The 20,838-nt window shown below is 50.8% G+C and overlaps 5 protein-coding genes across 7 annotated transcripts; 3 read left to right on the plus strand and 2 right to left on the minus strand.

Annotated features, from left to right (window-relative positions):
* The first annotated feature begins 1,024 nt into the window (after positions 1-1,024).
* On the plus strand, positions 1,025-2,532 carry LOC6525148 (serine protease grass). Its single transcript, XM_039370486.2, has 2 exons — positions 1,025-1,122; positions 1,624-2,532. The coding sequence occupies exons 1-2, from the start codon at positions 1,025-1,027 to the stop codon at positions 2,003-2,005; spliced, it is 480 nt and encodes a 159-aa protein (XP_039226420.1). The 3' UTR covers positions 2,006-2,532.
* Positions 2,188-6,121, minus strand: LOC6525149 (ubiquilin-1). The gene is made up of 3 exons (XM_002100951.3): positions 5,848-6,121; positions 3,978-5,463; positions 2,188-3,908 (listed from the first exon to the last, which is right to left on the minus strand). Exons 1-3 carry the CDS (start codon positions 5,941-5,943, stop codon positions 3,832-3,834), a joined length of 1,659 nt encoding a protein of 552 aa, XP_002100987.1. The 5' UTR covers positions 5,944-6,121; the 3' UTR covers positions 2,188-3,831.
* Positions 6,122-6,282: 161 nt separating this feature from the next.
* Positions 6,283-13,344, plus strand: LOC6525150 (cytokine receptor). Its single transcript, XM_002100952.4, has 3 exons — positions 6,283-8,106; positions 10,067-11,133; positions 11,248-13,344. Exons 1-3 carry the CDS (start codon positions 6,968-6,970, stop codon positions 12,882-12,884), a joined length of 3,843 nt encoding a protein of 1,280 aa, XP_002100988.2. The 5' UTR covers positions 6,283-6,967; the 3' UTR covers positions 12,885-13,344.
* A 69-nt stretch (positions 13,345-13,413) lies between these two features.
* On the plus strand, positions 13,414-16,056 carry LOC6525151 (cytokine receptor). Its single transcript, XM_002100953.4, has 3 exons — positions 13,414-13,467; positions 13,661-14,832; positions 14,914-16,056. Exons 2-3 carry the CDS (start codon positions 13,736-13,738, stop codon positions 15,746-15,748), a joined length of 1,932 nt encoding a protein of 643 aa, XP_002100989.2. The 5' UTR covers positions 13,414-13,467; positions 13,661-13,735; the 3' UTR covers positions 15,749-16,056.
* LOC6525152 (glucose-6-phosphate 1-dehydrogenase) lies at positions 15,991-20,816 on the minus strand. Of its 3 annotated transcripts, none has more exons than XM_002100954.4 (4): positions 20,412-20,816; positions 17,598-17,857; positions 17,318-17,535; positions 15,991-17,231 (listed from the first exon to the last, which is right to left on the minus strand). In XM_002100954.4, the coding sequence occupies exons 1-4, from the start codon at positions 20,428-20,430 to the stop codon at positions 16,154-16,156; spliced, it is 1,575 nt and encodes a 524-aa protein (XP_002100990.1). In that variant the 5' UTR covers positions 20,431-20,816; the 3' UTR covers positions 15,991-16,153. The 3 variants fall into 3 exon arrangements, with proteins under 3 accessions (XP_002100990.1, XP_015046120.1, XP_039233437.1); XM_015190634.2 differs by lacking the exon at positions 20,412-20,816 and adding an exon at positions 18,268-18,592; XM_039377503.1 differs by lacking the exon at positions 20,412-20,816 and adding an exon at positions 17,924-18,051.
* Between the last annotated feature and the right edge of the window lie 22 nt (positions 20,817-20,838).

Raw genomic sequence — 20,838 nt, forward strand, 5'->3', positions numbered from 1 at the left:
TACGAAAGTCAGACTTTGTCTGAATGTTGATGCCTTTCTTATCCACAGGATTTCGTTCTTCTTGCCGCACCGATTTCTAGTAGTTAAGTTTGTAAGCTGATTGCGATTTTACTCAAATAAAGCGTTCGAATTCCTTTTATTATTGACGCTACGTTGATTCGATTTATGGCTTAATTCCTGTAAAAAATGTTCGGTTGGCCAGGCACTCTTATGTGACCATCCACAGCTTCCAATGTAAATAGGCGTACCGGAAATGCCGGAAATTTCATAATCGCAGCGATAACCGAAGATGTCATTATGCCCTCCGACGTCATTTCACTTTTATTCGACGCATATGATTATGGTATATGATTACACTTTCGCGATTTTCAATAAAAAAGAATAATAAATGAATAACTGTTAGATACAATAGATTTGTATTATGGTTGAGGAAGTCCTTCCGTCCGATTCTATAGACTAGTTTTATAGATAGCCATTAAAAGTCGGAACGGGAATGATATGTCTATAGGCTATGCTATAGCCTATCCTAGAAAATCGCGCAAATTATTAAAAGAAATTTTTCTATTAATTTACAATAACTTGTTAAGATAGGCAGATCATTTGAGGCTATAGGGTTTTAGATGAGAAGAGTACTCCCTTTCTTTCGCACCATCAGTGTATCTTTCTCTAATCCAATCCAAGTCCTTTTTCTTTGTTTTATGTGCATAAGGGTTCCAAATTTACATAGGTAGTAATAATAATATAATAATAATAATAAATGGAATATGAAGTTCGAATATCAACAAAGAAGTCATATTTCAAATAAAATGAACGTCCGAAATTCATTTCCGTTATTCCAATTAATCAGAAACTCATCAATTTTTTATAAGAAAAGTGCGTAAATGTATGGATTTGGATGGATATGTGTCATATGTTCCAAAATTATCCGAATTTGTACCTTTCGCAGAAGCGAAGAACTCCCGATAAGGGCCATATTTAAGCCAATGGCGCGGAGTTTAGTTTTCAGTCCAGGTTTAGAGCTACAATGAGAAAAGTAATAGCGGCAGTCCTGATCCTGGCCTTCCTGTGCCTAGAGTCCCAAGAAGGATCGGCTCTCCTGCTCGACAGGGCATGCGGAAGATCGTACAGTGGTACCCGGACTAATAGACTGGCGAATCCGTGGATGGTTTCGCTGATAGTGAACGGCGAGGTCAAATGCAGAGGCTCTCTCATCAAATCTCGTGAGTGTTTCAATCAAATGATGAATGAGGCTTATTTTATTCACGCAAGGCGATCTTTGAACTATTACAGGATTTGTTTTGACGGCAGCACATTGCGTATTCACTGATGAAATGTAAGTCCTCCATTATCATGTATGTGTGTGTTGGCTTGGGAATGAGCCCAAATCTCTCTTCCTGCAGGCATGTGCACTTTGGTACAACCTTTTCGCCCGACCGACGGAATCCTGGAGAATATTGCAGGCTGGATCCAAATTGTGTTAGGGTCGACAAGAAGATCGTTCACTCGGAATTCAATAATCAAACCCAACAGAACGACATAGCCATACTTCGGATGCAGCATGCGGTGCAGTACTCAGGTAATTAAGTGGCATATCCAGCCGTGGCACTCCAAAGTCTGAACCAGAACTGCCTATCTCCTAGACATTGTCCGCCCCATTTGCCTGCTCATCAATGGGACAGGGCCAGCCGTCGACCGATTCCATATCACCGACTGGGGCACAACTGAAGCACGCTACCGCATCATCGAGCGCATTGATCGCCAGAATTGCAGCTCGAAGTTCAATAGGCAGGTGGACGAGTCCCAGATATGCGTCCGCAGCAACGCGTGCCTAGGGGATTCCGGTAGCCCCATGAGCGCGAGGACACTGCACATGGGCAGGTATCGCACCTTCCAGCTCGGCTTTATCATCTACGGCCTGAATTCCTGTGCAGGCTTAAATGTCTACACCAATGTGACTTACTACATGGACTGGATCTTGAATGTTCTGGATAACTGGTCGGCATGAGCATTGCGCGTGGTGATACTAGTTTTAATTTTAATTTATTTTGTACGTTTAAGCTGCAGTAAAGGCAAGAAATGTCAATTAAAAAGTATTAGCTACTAATTATGCGCAGACTCAACAGCTGAAGTGGGTGAGCTGGAATTCGGGTGCATTGGAAGTGGATGATAGTAAAACACGAGGGTGGCTATAATCTAAAACCAAAGTAGCTTTATTACTGTTTTAAAACATGTGATCATTTACATTCAATTACTTTGTCTCACCACTTCCTTCACTAAACAAATAAACGTGGTTCTTCCGATCGCCTTCGAGTCGGTACAGCTCCACTACCACTACCGCTACCACCAGCCCACTAGCCCATTAGCCCACCAGACCAGCCACCAACCAAATCGCACGATGAAGTCGGCTCACCTGAGGAGCGAGGCTATGTGGTGGTGGCACTTACAGGGTATACACTGAATTCTTAGCTTATATAAACGGTGAGCGCACAGAGGAAAGCGTTTTGAAAGTATGTGATTGAAAATAATCAAAAATGGGAACCCAAATAGTCGGTTATAGGCATACGAAAGCTTAGAGTAAATTACATTACAAATTATTGTTGGGGATTCTCTCTTTACTAAGGAGTTTTAAATAGTTTTACGTCTTTTGTTAACACCATGGAATATTTTGATATATATATATATCTATGTATATACACACATTAACTTACAGTAGATATCGTTAGCATGCAATTGCTTGTGTGCAACAACTTTTTACAATTGTATTCCTCTGAAAACGGGATGGGATTAATAACGCTTGGAGATTGCTCTTATATTAACGAATCGATAACCATTTTGATTGACTACTTGTATTGCTTGTATGCATTTCATAGCATATTCGCATGTAAGCATAAAGCCGATATCTACTGTACGTTGTCCTGTTTGCAGTTGTGTTATATCCAGAACGTTTTCGGATCGCGAGAAAGGGAGGTGAATCAGAAGGACTGCCGCTGTAACCACCACTAGCACCCGACTAAAACTAGACTGACCGACCAGAGCACAGGATACTACCTTGTCTGATCCTAGAGCTTATGATTTCTGCTCCAATCATTGCACATTGGAACAGCGCCGCCGTCACGCACTCTCTTGAGCACAAAACTGGAATTCACATGTGCTTACGACAATAGTTACATTACGACAATAGTTACATTATCACTGACAAAAGAGCACAAGCCCGTTTAAGTTTATTGAAAATCAACGAAGTTCGCAGATAGGGTAAATGCGTGAAACATTTCGGTTGAAGTGTGTGTGTGTGTTTGTTGTGTCTGGGCGTGCAAAACTATGCATTATGTATGCATATTCTAGTTGGTGTTCGGTTAACACATTTCCGCTTTAAGGATTATCAGGTGTCTAACAGAGCGTTCGTTTCTATCCGAGCTCTCGAAAAGTAAATAATTAAAAAAAATGATATCAACTACGCAAGTGCTGACACTTTGGTATGCGATCTCTATCTAATATTCTCACCGGCGACATATCATCCATCTATCTCTAGTATCTCTCCGTTTTCAAGGCTCCTATGCTCGTGTGGAGCCGCCTGTTTGTGTTGTAGGGGTGTTGGTGTGTTGGTAATGTTGGCATGTGGGTGGGTATGAAGGATTCAAGATATTTCCGGCTTGATGGGGAAACAAGCGATCAGCAGCGCTGACCGTGGAATTTGTGGGCGGGGTGTTTGGGAAAAGGACCCCTTTCTCATCGTGTTCTCGTTTGCGTTCTTCAGGGCTGTGGTGGTAGATATAGATGTAGTTCGTAGATATATAGACAGGTTGTGTACAGTTTGGAAATGGCTTAGCGTTGTTAACTCAAGGACAACTGGTTGAGGGACAGCAGTCGCTCTACCGCCGCATTGATGTCCCCGAAGGTGGCGATCAGAGCTGTAAGTCACAAGGGTGCGGATTAGAATCACGAACGCCACACGGCCAGGGACCCACTAAGACACTCACCCTGCAAGTTGGCATCCCGGTTACCAAAGCCCATCGCGTTCAACTGCTCCAGCTGCGACTGGTAGCGCACCTCCGGCGGCTGTGTACTGTCCGTGTTGTTCGACATCCCGTTGAGCATGCGCACCATGAAGTCGTTAAAGAGCTGGGCGTTGGGACCACCGCCCGGAGCCAGGCTTGGGCCACCGGTGCCGGTGTTGCCAGCGTTGAGGCCGCTGTTCGGCGAGACGTTGTTGGTGCTGGCGCCGCTGTTGCCCCCGCTCCCATCGCCGCTGGCTGGATCCGTTGCGGAGCCGGCACCCGGTGGTGGTGGTGGAATGCCTAGGGTGCCTACCAGACCTGGGGCGGCGCTGCGCAGCTGCTCCATGCCCTGCTGGATCTGCAGGATGGCGTTCATTGCGTCCGGGTTTGTTATCATGTTCATCACCTCGGGGTTCTGCATTTGGGCCATAAACTGCGGCATCATCTGACGCACCTGCTCCTGCATGGCGGGGTTGTTAGACAAAAGCGGACTGCTGCTTAACAAGCGCGAGGCCATGTCCGGGTCCTGGGACATGGACTCCATCATGGAACGCGTGTACGGCGCGTTCAGCAGGTTCTGCATCATGGCTGGGTTGTCGGCCATCTGCTGGAGCAGGCTTCGCATTGCCGGCGTGTTGAGCACATTGTTGGGTGGCAAATCACCCGTCCGATTGCCGGCGCCGGAGCCACTGCCTGTGCCATTGGTTGCCGAATTGGCACCGCCACCGCCCCAAGGATTCGGCAAGGGATTGCGGTTTTCGGTGCCCTGCTGCGGATTGATGCCGGCTCCCGAGCCACCGCCGTCGACTAGGCCGGCGAAGGGGTTGCGACCAAAAGATTCCGTGGCCGCGTTCATCATTGGCTCCTGGATGTCGCGGTAGATGCGCTGCAGGGCGCTGTAGCCGCCCGGCACCGACTCTAGGTTCGACATGGCTCGGTCGTGCGAGCGCATCAGCTCCTGCAGCATCGAGGGATTGCGGGCCAGCTCCATCGTCTGGCGCAGCAGGTCCGGATTGTTAAGCATGTGCGAGATTTCGGGATTGCGCTGCATCAGGTCTTGCATCTGCGGATTTGACGTGATCAGCTGGCTCATGGTTTCCGGATTGTTCATCATCTGCTGCACTAGCGGGTTGTCCATCAGGGAGCGCAGCATGTCGCTGTTGTTGAGCAGCTCGTTCTGCATGCGCGCCTGCAGGTCCATAAAGGTGTTTGAACCGGCTCCAAGTGCCTCCATTCCGGCCAGACCACCGAATTGGTTCAGGCCAAAGGGCGTTTGGCGCACGTCAGCCGGCTGGCGAGCCGGCACCTCGTTGTTGCGCGTCGGCGCCTTTATCACCAGATGCACCGTCAGGTTGTCCTTGATGTTGTGCATCTTGAGCGTGTCCGTGTCCTTCATAATTTTGCCGGCAAAAATGAGCACGAGCTGCTCGGGCTCCGCCTCGAACTTTTGTGCAACCAGAATTTTGAACTGTGGGGCGAGAATGGTGTGATTGTTGTCATTATTATGGGCCCATGATCTAGTTCCCCTTTCAATTAAATGTGTCTTTCTATGCCCCTGCTTCAATTTATGTGGGTTAATGGGTGTTGTGTGATGTGTGGAAGAACCACCCTTCTCAGTGGCTACGCGACGAGCGAGCACTGTACTGTGCAAAGTGCACTGTACCAGCTGCGTGTGTTGTGTGCGGCTTAGGCAAAGTGCACTGTACCACGATTACGGGCACTAATTGCCCAATACTTTGGGGGGGGTGTGGGCAAAGAGCAGGGTTGAGTGAGCCCATCGCTATGAATGGAAAGGGCCAGAAGGTTTTGGATACCCACCTGCAACCAGGCGGGTCACGCGCTTCGTACTCACGTCTTTTATTCCAGAATCTTCGTCAACCTCGACCGTTTTCTTGTCCTTTGGCGTTTTTACAACCACGTTGATGCGCTTGCTGCCGCCTTCCGCCATTTCGATGGTGTAGTTCTTGTGTTCTCGTTTAGTTCTATTTGCGCCGATTTAGCTTGTTGTTTCTAGATGTTGTCACGTCTGTAATTTTTCTGTGTTCTGGATAGATACGTGTTTTCAAACTAAACTATTTCCCATTTGATGAAAAGTAATTCGTCACTTTCTCACTCACACGCACACACACATACTCACGCTCGGTTTCGATTTTGACTTTTACACACGCCAGGGCTGACGTATCGCCAATCGATATATCGATAACAGGTAATTGAAGCGTCGAACGAATCTTAGCCGCTGCCAAGCCGTCTGCTCGGTTGGAAAACGTTTTTGGCAGAGACTGTTGCAGAGATGCGAGCAAAAAGTAGCTTACAATTTGAATTACGGCTGGAAAGCAATGGCTTGCACATATCGCACGCAATGGGACCGTTCGGCGCCAGTTAGCCCTTGTCATATCGCTTATCGGGCTGCGATAAGTTTCGATAAGCGGTCACACTGCAGACCATCAAACCGTCGACTATATCGTCTGCAACGCGAGCGGGGGCAGGGAGGAGAGCGATCACCGTCCTTAGCCAACTGAGGATTCTGCATTTGCGAGAGAACCAGAGACAAAACAGTAACAGTACCAGGTGCGAAGCGAGCAATTGGCATTGCAGTGCTGTGACAGCCGTATCCGTGAATTAGTGCCGAACAGTGTAGCCCCGGACGAGAAGCCCACACCTGGGCAGTGAAATGTTTAAGAGCCACTTCCAGGAACGCAGCGTATAAACGGTTTCCGAGAACTGGCCACCAATACAGAGCCAACAAGTGCCACGGCCAGCAAGGTGTTCTTGTGTGTGTGAGAGAGCGGCGTGTCGGTGTGCGCGTGTGTGAGAGCGAGAGAGAGACAGAAAGAGAGCAAAAGAGCTAAAGACAGAGAGAAAGAGTGAGAGAGCCATCAAAATAGAGTGAACCTTAACAGCAGCGGCTGTAGGGGATTAGGATAAGGACTAGGACTGGGGCCAGTACCAGAACCGGGACAGGGACCAGAAACATGGTGGCTCAGGTGCAGCTCGTTCTGCTCCTCATGCTGCTCGCCGGCTGCCGGGGTGGCGCTAACGCCATCTTGGACCCTGGCTGGGTAATTCCTTCCAAGGTGGAGCAGCTCATCGGCGGCGACTTTAATCTGAGCTGCACCCTCAACGAGGACTACTTTACCGGCAAGAGCGCGGGTGACTGTCCCGTGGAGAAGCTATACTTTACCGGTGGCGGTCGCGTCTACCGCGATGCCAAGCACATCCGGATCCTAAACAACACCACCATCCTGTTCAGCGATACGAATGCCATGGAGCAGGAGAACGACTACCACTGCATGTGCGACGAGTATGTGATCAACAAGTCAAAGGTCTACGTGGGCACCAGGCCGCTCTTGGTGCGCGACTTTAACTGCCTGGATTACGATTTCCAGTTCATGGTGTGCAACTTCACCCAGCCGCCCAACACGGTCATCACCAAGTACAACATCAGCTACAACACCAACAACGATTGGCGGTACAGCAACACCCTGGACTGCAACTTCGACTCGGCGCCAGTGGTGACCTGCAACCTTACCGACGACAACTACAAGCGCTTCAGCGAGACCTTCTACTTCCGACTGTCCATCTCCAACGCCCTGGGCCACGAGACGCAGCCGATCACGATCAACCACTTTGAGCGTCTGGTGCCGGCGCGACCTGGCCAAAACCTGACCCTACTCAATAGGACCGAGAGCTCCGTGTGCCTGTCGTGGGAGATGCCCCGTCGGTCCAACTACAATCGCGGCCTGGTCTGGCAGGTGCGCGTCACGCCGCAGAACTTCGATCCGATCACCCGACCCAGTTGGCGCAACCACACGCTGACTATCAAGGACACGCTCTGCCTTACGGAGCTGCCCTTCGCCGGCTACAACTATACGCTGCGGGTGCGCGTGCGCGCCAACCAGAACAACACGCTCTGGAGCGAGCCCATGATCTATGCCTTTGCCACCGCACCGGCGCCGCCGCGTCGCCCGCCCCGCGTCACCTACGGCAGCTTCTATGTCTACTCGTCGGAGAAGGCCATGCGCTTCTATTGGGAGCCGCTGGAGGAGCACGAGCTGAACGGGCCGGACTTTCGGTACTCCATCAGCGAGTATCGCATCAACGGAACAGCCGTGTGAGTACCGGATCTGGGATAGATACGTATGTACATATGCATCAGTGTACGATTGTGCGCCGTAAGAGGTGCTTGGCACCTAATTAGTAATTAGTGGGGCATTGGCAAACCTGTCTCCAGTCACCGGAGAGATTCGCCGGAACGACGACTTCTTGCGAATACGTAGGGCGAGCCACACAGGCATACGGCCATACGGCGTAGTATTTGCACAAGCACACACGCCGGGAGCCACATTTCCATTGTAGGGGTTCCGCTGAAAATGTTTATTTTTAACAATTCGTCCGAAGTGCCGATGTACACACATGCACGCCAGTGGCGCGGCGAGGCAGAAACACGTTCATTAATGGGAAGACGTTCTGGGCGGCGTTCTGGGCGAATGCACTTCCACGGAATTCGGAGGAGGCTCTCCAGTTCCCTCCAGCTCGGAGTCTGTATATCTACACATTTTCGGAGCGTAAGGCGTGGATTTTCCAGAGGATTCTGGATTCTCTTTATCAGAAAACAGCAACACTCAATAGATGTGCTAAAAACAAGCCAGATATTTATAGTGCACACACCCACCTATGTATGTACATAGGAACACATGTTTGTCTCCAACATCCAAAGCCTGGAGCAGTACCAATCTTGGCGAGATAAGAACCCGAGCCGGTGACAATGGCAATTTCGAGGCCAAACATCTCTGATATCAAAGGTTTTTAACGACATAAAGACACAGTCTTCTAGTCTTCTCCATAGAATTATTCCAAAGGGTTCGAATAACTTTCTGTAGTGTTTGCAATGGGAGAAGTTTGAGTAATGTTTGTAATTATTTATTCGAGACTTAGTTTTCATAAAAAAGTGCCAAGATATAAAACTATTTTTTCAAGCCAATTAATGATTTGTTGTGGGATTTTCTGCGTTTTGATTGCGTTCTTTTTTGCGCATTAAATTACTTTGAAATTGTTTCATCTGCGTAGTTCTTATTGAAATATTTTTTTCTTAAGTTTTTTGTTTCGTTTTAGTTTTTTGGGGTTTTAGTACAAGCAAACAGTATATCAACACAATAGGACATAAAAAAAAATTCGTTTCTTCTTCTCCCCACAGAGCTTTAAAAATTCCAATGAAATCAAAATTTTTCAAATTCCAATGAAATCAAAATTGTTCAAATTGCACAAAAAACATTAAAAATGCATAAAGAATATATAGAATTGATTCTGGGCTAAACCCAATTATCAGTTTCGCCATCGTAGGTTCAGTAGAATAAATAGAATACGTAGATAAAAACTTGTCTTTCCATTTCAATTAGGATTGCTATTCCGCGTACTGGAGTTTCTTGTAATTCAATATTCTGAGAAAAGATAATACTATTGTTTTAATAACAATCTGTATTTATATATACATATGTGTATAGGGTGCATTACTAAAGTTTTCAGGTCGCCTGTTTTGGATCATCTGAACACTCGCCAAATTATCCCTATTAAATTACTCGTGACTTGTAAACTACTAAAGACTTGTAAAAATGTATTTTCTATTCCCAAAAAGATTGGAAATTTTAATCATAACAGATAACTTTTTTAGTTCCAGCACATCAATAATTACCAAGAAAAATACAAATTTACGAACAATCTAATAGAATACCGCATTTGCACTTTTGAACCTAGCTTCGCTTGAATTTTGAATCCGTATTTAATACGCGTTTTATTATTATTACTCATCTTAAAAATGTTTCTCCTCATCATTTTAAACTTTTTTGTGGCTTAAATTTACATGTTTGGTTGTTTACATGTTTGATGCGTTGTAACAGATAGCACTTATTGAAAAACGTATTATGTGGGAACGAGGTAGCTGGTAGTCGAGACACTAACCAATTAAAGTGCAGTTTAGATATGCATATACATATATATTTGTATTACTATACATTAGCTATTAGGACTGCGCCTAATAAGTAATCACCTAATTTACCTCCGCTTGACTCCTTCAGGGATCCTGGCCTCATCAAGGTGGAGTCCAACTCGGCGATGATCGACCACTGGAGCATGAGTGCCGTCCACCACTTTCTCATCCGCAGCAGCAACAGCCAGGGGTTATCCGTGAACGCCACCCCGATGACTATCGGCCCCATAAGCAATCGGGACTTCAAGGTGCGCGAGCCCAGGAACATACGCAGCGTGTACCACCCGACCAACAAGAGCTACACGCTCAGCTGGGATCCACCGAGCGATCAGCTGGAACTGCAGAACTACACCGTGTTCTGGTGCGTGCCCAAGCCGGGCCTGCAGTCGGAGTGCGAGGGATCGATACGCTTCGCGGAGGTGGCCAGTGGCCTGCATCATTTCACCACGTCACCGGACCAACTGCTCACCCTGCACATGGCCGTGTCGGCTAACTACCATACGCATAACACGGGCCTGCATTGGGCGATCTGCAGCAGCGACAAAAAGGACGATCTGGCCAAGATGGAGCCCTCGATCGATGTGGCCACCAGCACGTCGCTGACTGTTAGCTGGTCGGAGCGCGTCTGTGCGGTGATCCTGGCCGGCTACAATCTGACCTACTGCCAGCGCTCGGCCGGCCGTCCGGACAATTGCACCACGGTGACCATCGATCGCTATACCAACAAGCACGTCATCCAGAATCTGGTGCCCTACACGGACTACAGCGTCAAGATGCTCATGTACTCGGACTCGCGGGTCAGCAAGTACAGCGACGAGCTGGTGAACCGCACCGGAGAGGCGGCGCCCAGTCAGCCGCGCGAGTTGCAGCTAGTCCGGGTGTCCAGCGCCAGCGTGGAGCTCGCCTGGAAGCCACCGCTGCTGGCCAACGGCGTGGTGCGCGCCTACGAGGGTACCTTCCGCTCGCTCCACGACAACGTCACCGAGACATTCCGCGTAAGTGCCTCCGCCGACGAGCTGGTGAACAATGAGAAGCCGATTAGCTACCGGCTGGGCAATCTCACCGCGTTCACCCAGTACGAGGTCAGCGTGCGTGCGCGGACCGTCTATCCCTCGGAGCCCAGCAATGTGATCCTTTTCAGCACGGCCATCGGAGGTAAGTGCTTTCATTGGTGGTGCTAACATTCAAATTAGGAGTGTTATCAGCAATCTGCTCCATAAACCATTATAAATAGGCAATGCATACTAATCCTCCTAATCGTTTGTGCAGTTCCCTCGCCGCCAAAACTGTACGTGATCAACAACCCGGACCAGAGCTCACGTCTCGACTGGGAGCCGCCGAGGACGCCAGCGGGACGCATTGATTTCTACGAGATCTCGCTGCGCGACAACAACGCCAGCTGCCTGACAAGCACCATCCTGCCGGGTGGGAACCTCTCCTATGTGATGGCCACGCCGCGCTGCACCAATCACAATCCCTTCCAGCTGGCGGTGCGTGCGATCAACGTGGAGCAGCATCCGCAGTTGGACGGAGCGGATGCAGCGGAAGGTGCCGCTCTACTTATGTCGGCCACTAGCCAGGAATGCAAGGTACACATAAACGCACTCGGCGAAGAGGAGCGTCTGCAGTTCGAGGCATACGCTACCAACATGACCGCCTACCGGCTCTACAAATCCGACTGGGGTATCTACGGGTTCATCTGCACACCGGACACACACAGCGTCAAAGCCATGTACCAGACTATCGAGGTGACCGTGGCTATCCTGGTGCTGGGCGTCATCTTCTACCTGGTGTACAAGAAGTACCGCAAGATGTCCGATATCGATCTTGTGCTGCCGCAGGGAATCATGGAGACGCTGAAGAAGCCCATAGACATGGGTGGCTTGGGCCTGGGTCTCGGACCAGACTCGTCCGTCAGCGGAGGCATCGTCTGTACCCGCGTGGACGACTCGCCGCCATACACGCCCCAGGATCTGCCGCACGACTTCAGCAGCTGCGGCAGTGAGAGCTCCAAGTTGCTGCTGCGCACAGCGTCCTCCTCTGGTGGCGGCGGCTGCGTGGATCGCGATGGATACGATGACAACCACGAGACTGGGCCAATAAGTGCAGTTGGTCCGCCCACCAGCTACCTGGCCATGCGACACGGCCTTCTCGTGCAGAATGACAGGGAGCGGGAGAGGGAGCGTGAGCAGGATAGGGAGCGGGAGCAGCAACAGCAGCGCGGTAACGACATGGAAAGGGAGCAGAGGAATACCAACGGTTACATAAAGCCCACACAGATGAAAAGCTGGGGCGGCAATGGTCCCTCAGATAATGGTCACACGTTCCCAGTTCCTTCGAATGCAATGCCCGCTCCGATGTCCCAGCCGCTATCGCAGATTCCGCTTAGCGGCTATGTGCCCGTTCCCATTCCACAGTCTCGACTCAACCCGGCTCCAGTTCAACCCTTTGGGTCGCCACCAGTACCCTCTGCCGCCACCGCAGCCGCTGCGTCCACCTTCTTCCCCCCGGCCCACCTGCTCAACATGGACAACTACGTGCAGGCCTCGGATCTGCACAAGCTGAAGCCGCTCGTCGCAGCTCCGCTGTCGCAAGCCGGAGGGCCAGCCTTTGCGGGATCTTCGCCAGCAGCTTCTCCACCGCTCCAATTGGGGCCGTCGGTTGGGGCCACAAGTCCAGCTGCACCCACGCCCAAAATGGCTGACATCGGCTACACCACCATGGAGCAGTTGCAGCGCGGTGGGTTGATAAAGCCCCCTCTGGCCGCCACCGTGGGATCGCCAACGCACAACGCTGGTGGGGCGCCGGGAGGCGGCAACCAGCACTCTCGCCTCCAGCCACAAATCAATGGCTACGTGACGCCCCAGGACCTAAACGCCCTGGCTCACAATCGACACGTCCTCTAAGATACCGGAGCGCTCATCATCCATGCACGGATGTGCATCATTTTATCGTTCCCTCGCGTTCGCATCGATCATTTAACTCATCTCCAGCCGCATACCCTTCCAACGCCATGATCTGGTCACCGGATCGCCCCAGGATCCAGGATTAGGAACCCAGAACCTGGAGCCTATGAACTGGAACCTGGCAACTAGAACTACTATCGGGCAGCTGTTTATAGTAATTAGTGGAAACTCTTCGGACGAATGTAGTTTTCGTTTGTAATTTATTTTGTATTCTTTGCGATGCGTGTGAGGCAGAAAGTATTTGTAACGCAATAGTATTTTTTTATATATTCGTACTGTACACTTACCCACTTAACCATCCACGCGTCTAGCAGATCGAGCTTATACTTTTAATACCCTATTTACACAATACGCACATCGCTGTATTTCAACATAAAGATAATTTTTGAATAAGGTTTGAGATCTGTGCTTTTTGATTCGGGCTCTATCGATAAGTTGCTTGGTTATACTTAAGTACATGTGTGGGGTTATTGCGCTCAGTCGCACAGATCGCTTTCGAGCAGTCGGATCCCACAATCAGGAGGTAGGCCTGGCTCCACATAAAGCGCCACAACGACGAAGTAAAGCCTCGCGCTCTTATCAGCATGCAATTCGGACAAGCGTATAGCCGCAATGCGGGATTCGTTTGCTCTCATTTGCTCTACTCTCGAGTGAATGTTTGCTACATTGTGATACATAGTTCCCGTAATCAGGCTTTATCCAAATTCTACTTCCAGCGCCAAACTACATATGCCAATCGGGGCCGAGCATCAGAAGCTGCGATAAGATCCATTGCAGATTGAGGAACACCTATGGGCTGGAGGAAGTGGATTAGCCGTCGTCTGGTTTTGCTGACGTTGCTGGCGACGCTAATTGCCCACGCCCTGGCGGAGGATGCGCCGGATGGGACGCCTGAGAACTGCACGATACGGCCTCTCTACGAACCGAACTGGCGTTCCGGTACAGTTGGCGTGGTGACCTGCAAATGTGAGGGTGGTGAGGGCAGGATGATGGCTGTACGGAGGCAGGGCACAAAGGCATCGACGGTCTCGTACAACGGCACCGTGACGCACAGGGATGCGAATCCCGCCAACGAATGGGAGCGCAGGTATGAGTGCCTTCTGGATGGCGTGAGCCAGGTCTATGTGTCCGTCCGAGTGTACGCCCTGCTGAATGTGACGGATTTCGAGTGCCGCGAAGAAACCTACCACTTGAGGTGCACCTTCAGCCGCATGGAGAACGGCAACTTCGAGAACACAACCCAATACCAACTGGCGTTAGGCACGGCCCAGCCAGTCGACTGCAGAAAGTCGGAGGACGAACACCGCAGGCGCAAAATGGAGTGCTCCGTGCCCATCGATCCAAACAGCCGTGCACCGAAGTGGAGGGATTTCAGGCTGATCATGATGGATGCTTTGGGCAACCAGACCCAGGAGCTCAGGCGGACCCAAGCCGAAATGCAGCTGCTGGAGTGGCCGAAGGTAAGGCCCAAAATGATACAAGAGCCAAACCGGACATGTCTGGAGTGGAACGGACCCATTATTTACCCGAATCGAACCTTTGAACTAAACGTGGCGTTCCGCCACTCCAAGCTGCCCAGCTTGTCGAGGAATGTCACCGTGCTCCGGAAGCTTGCTGTCAGTGTTTTTGACCGCGTCTGCTTTGAAAACCCACCGGAGGGCAATCAGTTGTTCTACGTTAGTTTAAGGCGCCGTCTCCCGTGCTCGCGCTGGTCGGAAAGGTTCGAGTTCGAACTCATCACGAACGCATCCCTGCCCGTCCGGCCGCCGAAGTTCCTGGCCAATGGCTTCTCCCATTACCCCGCCAAAAGAGAGCTCAAGGTCTACTGGGAGCCGCTGAACGAGCTGGAGTTCAATGGAGCCGAGCAGACATACGTGGCGAGCACCAGGTACGGGTAAACCCATGCAGTAGAACTCTTTTAAGAGCTCACACGTATGTATGTATAAACCGATCCCCATCCACATTTCAGCACCAGAGTGGCCAGCACCAAGGACAGGATGTACGCGCTATTCACGGACTGGGATGACACACAGCCGGCCACAGTGACTGTGTGGAGCAGCAACGTCGTGGGCCGATCGCTGGAGAGCAGCCAGCTGGAGGTGCCCAAACTGAGTGCGATCCGGGATCGACAGATTTACATGGAGAGCTACAACAAGACGACCTTCCAACTCAACTGGCTAGGGCCGGAGGAGCACGGAAACTTCACCGGCTACATGGTCTATTGGTGCACGCTCTCCAGCAAAGTGCACGATGCCTGCGACGAGAACTCCTCCATTGAGACGACCTTTGCCCGCGAGCCTACGTTCAATTTCTCCGGCATGCAGGGCGTGATCCGGATGGCCGTGGCGGCCAACTACAGTGACGGCCTGACCACAGGGATGCGGTGGTGGTCGGGTGACAGCGAGGTGCCCGAGAGGCCGAAGGTCATGCGGTACGTGGAGGGCATTATCTCCTTGCTGGTGCTTGGAACGCTCGTCGTGGCCATCCAGAAGCTGCGAAAAATGGCGGACATCCGGGTTGATATGCCGGAGTTAAATGAAGTCCCCACGGAAACTCCGAATGTCAGTAACAGTCGGCCCTATCCGGCAACCGTTCCGCCGGAGAAGTTCTACAGCCCAGTGGGGATCTGCGTCACATTTGCAGAAGAGGAGCCCACAAGAACGTCGGACATGGAGCTGCAGGATGTGCCCAGACCGCAGCCCGTGCCCCAGACCAATCAGAATTTACCCAATCAATACGTGGACATGAGCACAATAAGCGCACCCGGCGGCGATGGGTACATCAAGCCGCCACCCGTGCGCTGAGATCTCGGGGGGATCAGCTCTTGTTGTAGTTCGCCTGTAAATATTCGAGAGGTGCCATTAGTAACTAGCCCACTCAGCACCGAAACCCACTTAGTAACACTGACCAGAAGCATCCTCATTATTTAATTAGTATTACAATTGTAGGGTTTGCCACCCACCTGCAATCTATTGATGGATCTATTTATGTACTTAAACCTGCGACCCAGTCGCGTTTATGAGTTAGAGTTAGAAGCTTGCTCTGCTCCAGCTAAACACTATTTCGTATATTTAATAAAAAAATTCTTGTACAGACCAAAGAGAATTACAAATAACCAAAGAATACATATATACATATGTATGTACATGTACGTGAGGACAGAGAGGAGTATCCTGCGAACCCCGCCCGGATTGGTGTGCTCCGATCGTTCAGAGATTGGCCGTGGCCGCCTTGCCGCCGTGCCACTTGTAGGAGCCGGAGTACTTGAAGTTGTTCTCCTCGCACATGCGGTCCGCCTCCTTGGGACCGCGCGATCCGTACTGGTAGGTGATTGGCCGGATGCGCTCCCGCTCGATCTGGTGCAGAATGGGCGTGAAGATGCGCCACGCCTCGCGCAGCTCGTCCGAGCGAACGAAGTGCATCTGGGAGCCGCAGAAGACGTCGAGGATGAGCCGCTCGTAGGCGTCCGGCAGGTAGGAGTCCTTGTAGCGGTGCTCGTAGGTGAGGTCCAGCTCTGTCTCCTCGATGTCGAAGGTGATGCCGGGGCTCTTGGTCATCATCTTAAAGTACAGCGCCTCGCCCGGCTGGACGCGGATAACTAGCTCATTGCGCTTCGTGCTGCCCTCGAAGATGTCGCCGGGCACGTCCTGGTATTGGATGCGCACCTCTGCCTTGCGCTCGTTCAGCGCCTTGCCGCAGCGCAGGATGAAGGGCACGCCCTGCCAGCGCTCATTGTTGATCTTGAGCACGCCGAGGGCGTAGGTGGGCGTGTTTGAGTCGTCGCTAACGGTAGGGTCCTCCACGTAGCCCGTGCGCGCATCATCGGTGGTGCCCTGCGGATTGCCCAGGTACTGGCCCAGCACCATGTCCTTTAGCGTCAGGGTCTCGATGCTCTTCAGCACCTTGACCTTCTCGTCACGGATGTCATCCGGGTGGCAGCTCACCGGCTTCTCCATGGCCACCAGCGACAGGATCTGCAGCAGATGGTTCTGCATCACGTCGCGGATGATGCCAAACTCGTCGAAGTAGCCCCCACGTCCCTGTGTGCCGAAGGGCTCCTTGAACGTGATCAGCACGGAGGCAATGTTCTCGCGGTTCCACGTTGAGCTGAGGATCTTGTTGCCGAAGCGTATGGTCATCAGGTTCTGCACCATCTCCTTGCCCAGGTAGTGATCGATGCGGTACAGCTGATCCTCGTGGAACAGAGCGGCCAAGTGGTCGCTAAGCGCTTGCGAGGAGGCGTCATCCCGTCCAAAGGGCTTTTCGATGATGACGCGGTTCCAGCCGCTGTAAGAGAATGGGGTATAGGCGTGCATAAGTATCTGGTTTCAAGTTTCAATGCATGTTGATCTTGATCTTGAACTTATACTCACCAGACCGACATGCAGATCTGCTTGATGTTGACTGTCACCTCCTCGAAGACGCTGGGGGGCAGGGCCAGGTAGAAGATGCGGTTGGCCTTGTTCTTGTTCTCCATCAGCTCCAGCTGCTGGTTGAGCAGCTCGAAGCCAGTGCGTCCGTCGTATCTGCCGGATACGTACTCGTTGAGAGCCCAGAACTCCTCGTACTTCTTCTGCTCGTGCGACTGGACCTGTGGTGCAATGGAATGGGTTAATTCGATGATGATTGCCCACGACTAGATCACGGACGCACCTTCATGTACGGCAGGCACTGCTCCTTGAGGCTATCGACCGTCAGCGAGGAGCGGGCATAGCCGCAGAACTTGGTCGGCTTGGGCAACAGGTCATCGCGGTAGAGCCACCAGAGTGTTGGATAGATCTTCTTCTTGGCCAGATCGCCCGAAGCTCCAAAGATGACGAACGTGTGCGGAATCTTGCCGTCGAAGTGAGTACCCTCGCAGACCATGGTCGGCGACTTGAGTGACTTAATGATGAGATCCAGGGCGGTGTGATCTGTGGACACATGTGAAAAGTGGATCTTTTAGGCTTTGGCTTTGAATTCTATTCGAAATCTATTACTCTGTAGCGCTGTGGACATCCAGGAATTTCTGGTTGTTTTTTCACTGAGTAACTTTTTTCAACTGTCATAACTTAATCAAAGTGAACTAAATTCTAAACACAGGTAGCTTAAAGATTTATAACTTTCTTGAATGCATTGTTTTAATAGTAAAATATAAAGGAGGAATGGTATAGGGGTTCTTTACTTCTTAGCTGCAGGGTGAGAAAAAATTCACATCAGTTATAGATAGATGTGCGGGAATTTTCAGTAACTTTGCCCTTGGAATTTGTTCAGTTTTCATAGATCACTGAGGATTACTCGACTCCGGATGAGCTTGGTCAGGATGAGCTGCGTGAGGACTCACCGAGGGCCTGGAGGCAACTGACCGTCCGTGGCCGAGTGCAGACTATTTAACGGTCTATTCAATGTCAAGGGAAGCGAGAGCGATAAGCACTCGATAAGACCGGGATCCGTTGTCTAATCAACTCCGATTCGATCCCGATGCCGATGCCTATGCCGATGGCGATGGCGATGACTGGCCAAAGAGTCCGCCAGAGGTCACCCTCCGCGGCGGTCGCTAATGGGTGGCCGGATAGCTGTGGGCAAATGGGGCAGGTGCGGAAGCTTGGCCAGGTGGAACAGCTGGAGCAGGTGCACGCGCGTATCTTCCGATGCGGTTGCACAAAACGAATAAATCGCCGCGCTGCGGTTGACTTTAACAAGGTGTAAGCGATGAACCCGGCAGCGACGTCGACGGCGACGGCGATGCAAACGTGGGCACAAAGTGCAAGCCAAGTGCTCCGGGTGTACATACATCACAATTCACCGTGTATCCAAACTTGGCAAACTTGGCTTCGGAACGAGCAGCGTCAGTCTGGGCCGGCAGCCTCAGTCGATCGCGTGGCGGAAAGACGTTCGGTCGGATGATCAGTGAGTTCCATTATGGCATCACTTCCCCCTCAGATCGGAACAGATTATAGCGATCACCTAATGGATGATATATACCCGAACACTTGGAGAAATCTCCGCGGTCTATGATATACTATGCAAACTGTTCTCCCTTTTATTGCGTTCATAGTTGCTTCTATTCCATTATTCCATTTGGAAAAGGTTAAAAAGAGGTTGTACCTCCACTAATGGAGGTACTAAAGGAGGGGTCATGAAATATACTCCGATAATAGGAACTTCTGGAAACCTCATTTCATCATGGCGCTACGTTCGTTTTTGAGAATCGCTGTGTGTCGTTTAAAAGTCAAACGAAGTGAATGGGTCTTGGTGAATCACGTGATTCTACGGCTGGGTACCTGGGCTCTTCGGAGATTTGAGTTAAGCTGGAATTTAACCCTAATTCCGAGGCGGATCTCTGCGAGTACCGGGGATGCATACTTTTCGGCGGTCGGAGCTTCGGAAGATCAGACAGCGAAGCAGTTGGATGGAACTCGTGGATGGATGGTGACTAAGAGGCTGGCGAGCTCCTTCAAATGCCGAGATTGTGAGTCACAAGCCGACAGTGGTACACAGTGGTACTTGCCTAGCTCGAACTTAGATGACTTCAACCTCCATTTGAGTTTGCTTTGTGGTTTAATTTTTCTTTTGCTATGCCTTGTTCCGCATTTTTGATTGATTTGCTTGACCCAGCATGGTTTCATTTATCGAAGCTCGACTGTAATCTCGGCCGCATCGCATTTGACATTGACACAGACGAAGCGAAGGCATTGGGGCAAGGAGAATGGAGAACGGAGAATGGAGAGCTGGCGAGTGGAGAGGGCGAGTGGAGAATGGAGAAGGGAGAAAGAGAAAAGAGGGGAGCAAGGTAACGCGTTTGAATATTATTAACGCCAAGCGGGTTTGCATTTGTTGTCCCTCGTTGTTTTCTTCTTTTTGGAAAGGCTTCTCGGGTTAAACGCAGGTGGGCAGCTAATTAACCGTGCGTAGAATGTACACATACATGCGTTCCAATGTCATTGCCACAGAGTGGAGAACGGAGATTGGGGACTGGAGCGCTCGCGCTGCCGCTAAAGGTTATTGGTATTGCCGGGTTCTAATCTTGGAGCACGCAGCGAGTGTTTGTTTTAGTTGGCCGCTCGGATCCAAGCCCGTCCGATGGCCAAGAGCAGCCACACGTCATCGCTTGAATGGTTGGGTAGTTGGGGGAGTAGTAGTTGTTGAAGAGTGAGAGTAAGAGTGACAGTTGGAGAGTGGCCAGTGTAGAATGGAAGAGAGCGGTGCGGGAGCGGTGTGGCCTCTCCTGTGATAAGAAGACAGTAGTCGGCCGAGTCCGCGTCCTCTGCTTTTTGTAGGTGACCCCCAGTGCCAGGCGAAGAGCACATTTGAAGGGCGCACTCGCACTGGCACAGGCACTCGCAATCGGATTCCGATTGGAAAGCCAGTCCACCTGGCGCGACAGTGATCGCGGCAAGTACGCGCCCGAAAATCGAATTGGTAACAGTGCGTGGTGTGGAATCCAATTCGATACCAATTGCAATTGCCCGAAGCTGCGATACTAACCTTCCTTTTGCGTTGCCATCTTGACCCGACTGTGTGAATGTGAATGGATTTCCCTGTCGAAAAGCAAAAGTGTGACAACTACACGAAGGGCTTTCGATTCGGATTTTCAATTTCGAATTCCGATTTCGGATATCAGATTTTAGATTTCACCAGTCGCTGGATTTTGAGCAACCTCTGTCGCTTTGGCAATGTGTAATTAACAAAGAGTTACGGCGCTTGGATTCACTATTTACTATTCACTAACTAGCAGCGCAATCGTAACACAAAGCGAGTTCGGAGTCGCGGAGCTTCAATGGAAGCGGTAGTAATGGAGCTAAGCACGATCATTCCCTGACTGACTGAAGCACGGCGCGAACCGCCGCAGCAAACAAACGCCCAAGCAAGCACTGCCAATGGCAACAACACCAATACCAACACCACTAGCAGC

This window comes from Drosophila yakuba, chromosome X (assembly GCF_016746365.2).
Source record: "Drosophila yakuba strain Tai18E2 chromosome X, Prin_Dyak_Tai18E2_2.1, whole genome shotgun sequence".
NCBI lineage: Eukaryota > Metazoa > Arthropoda > Insecta > Diptera > Drosophilidae > Drosophila > Drosophila yakuba.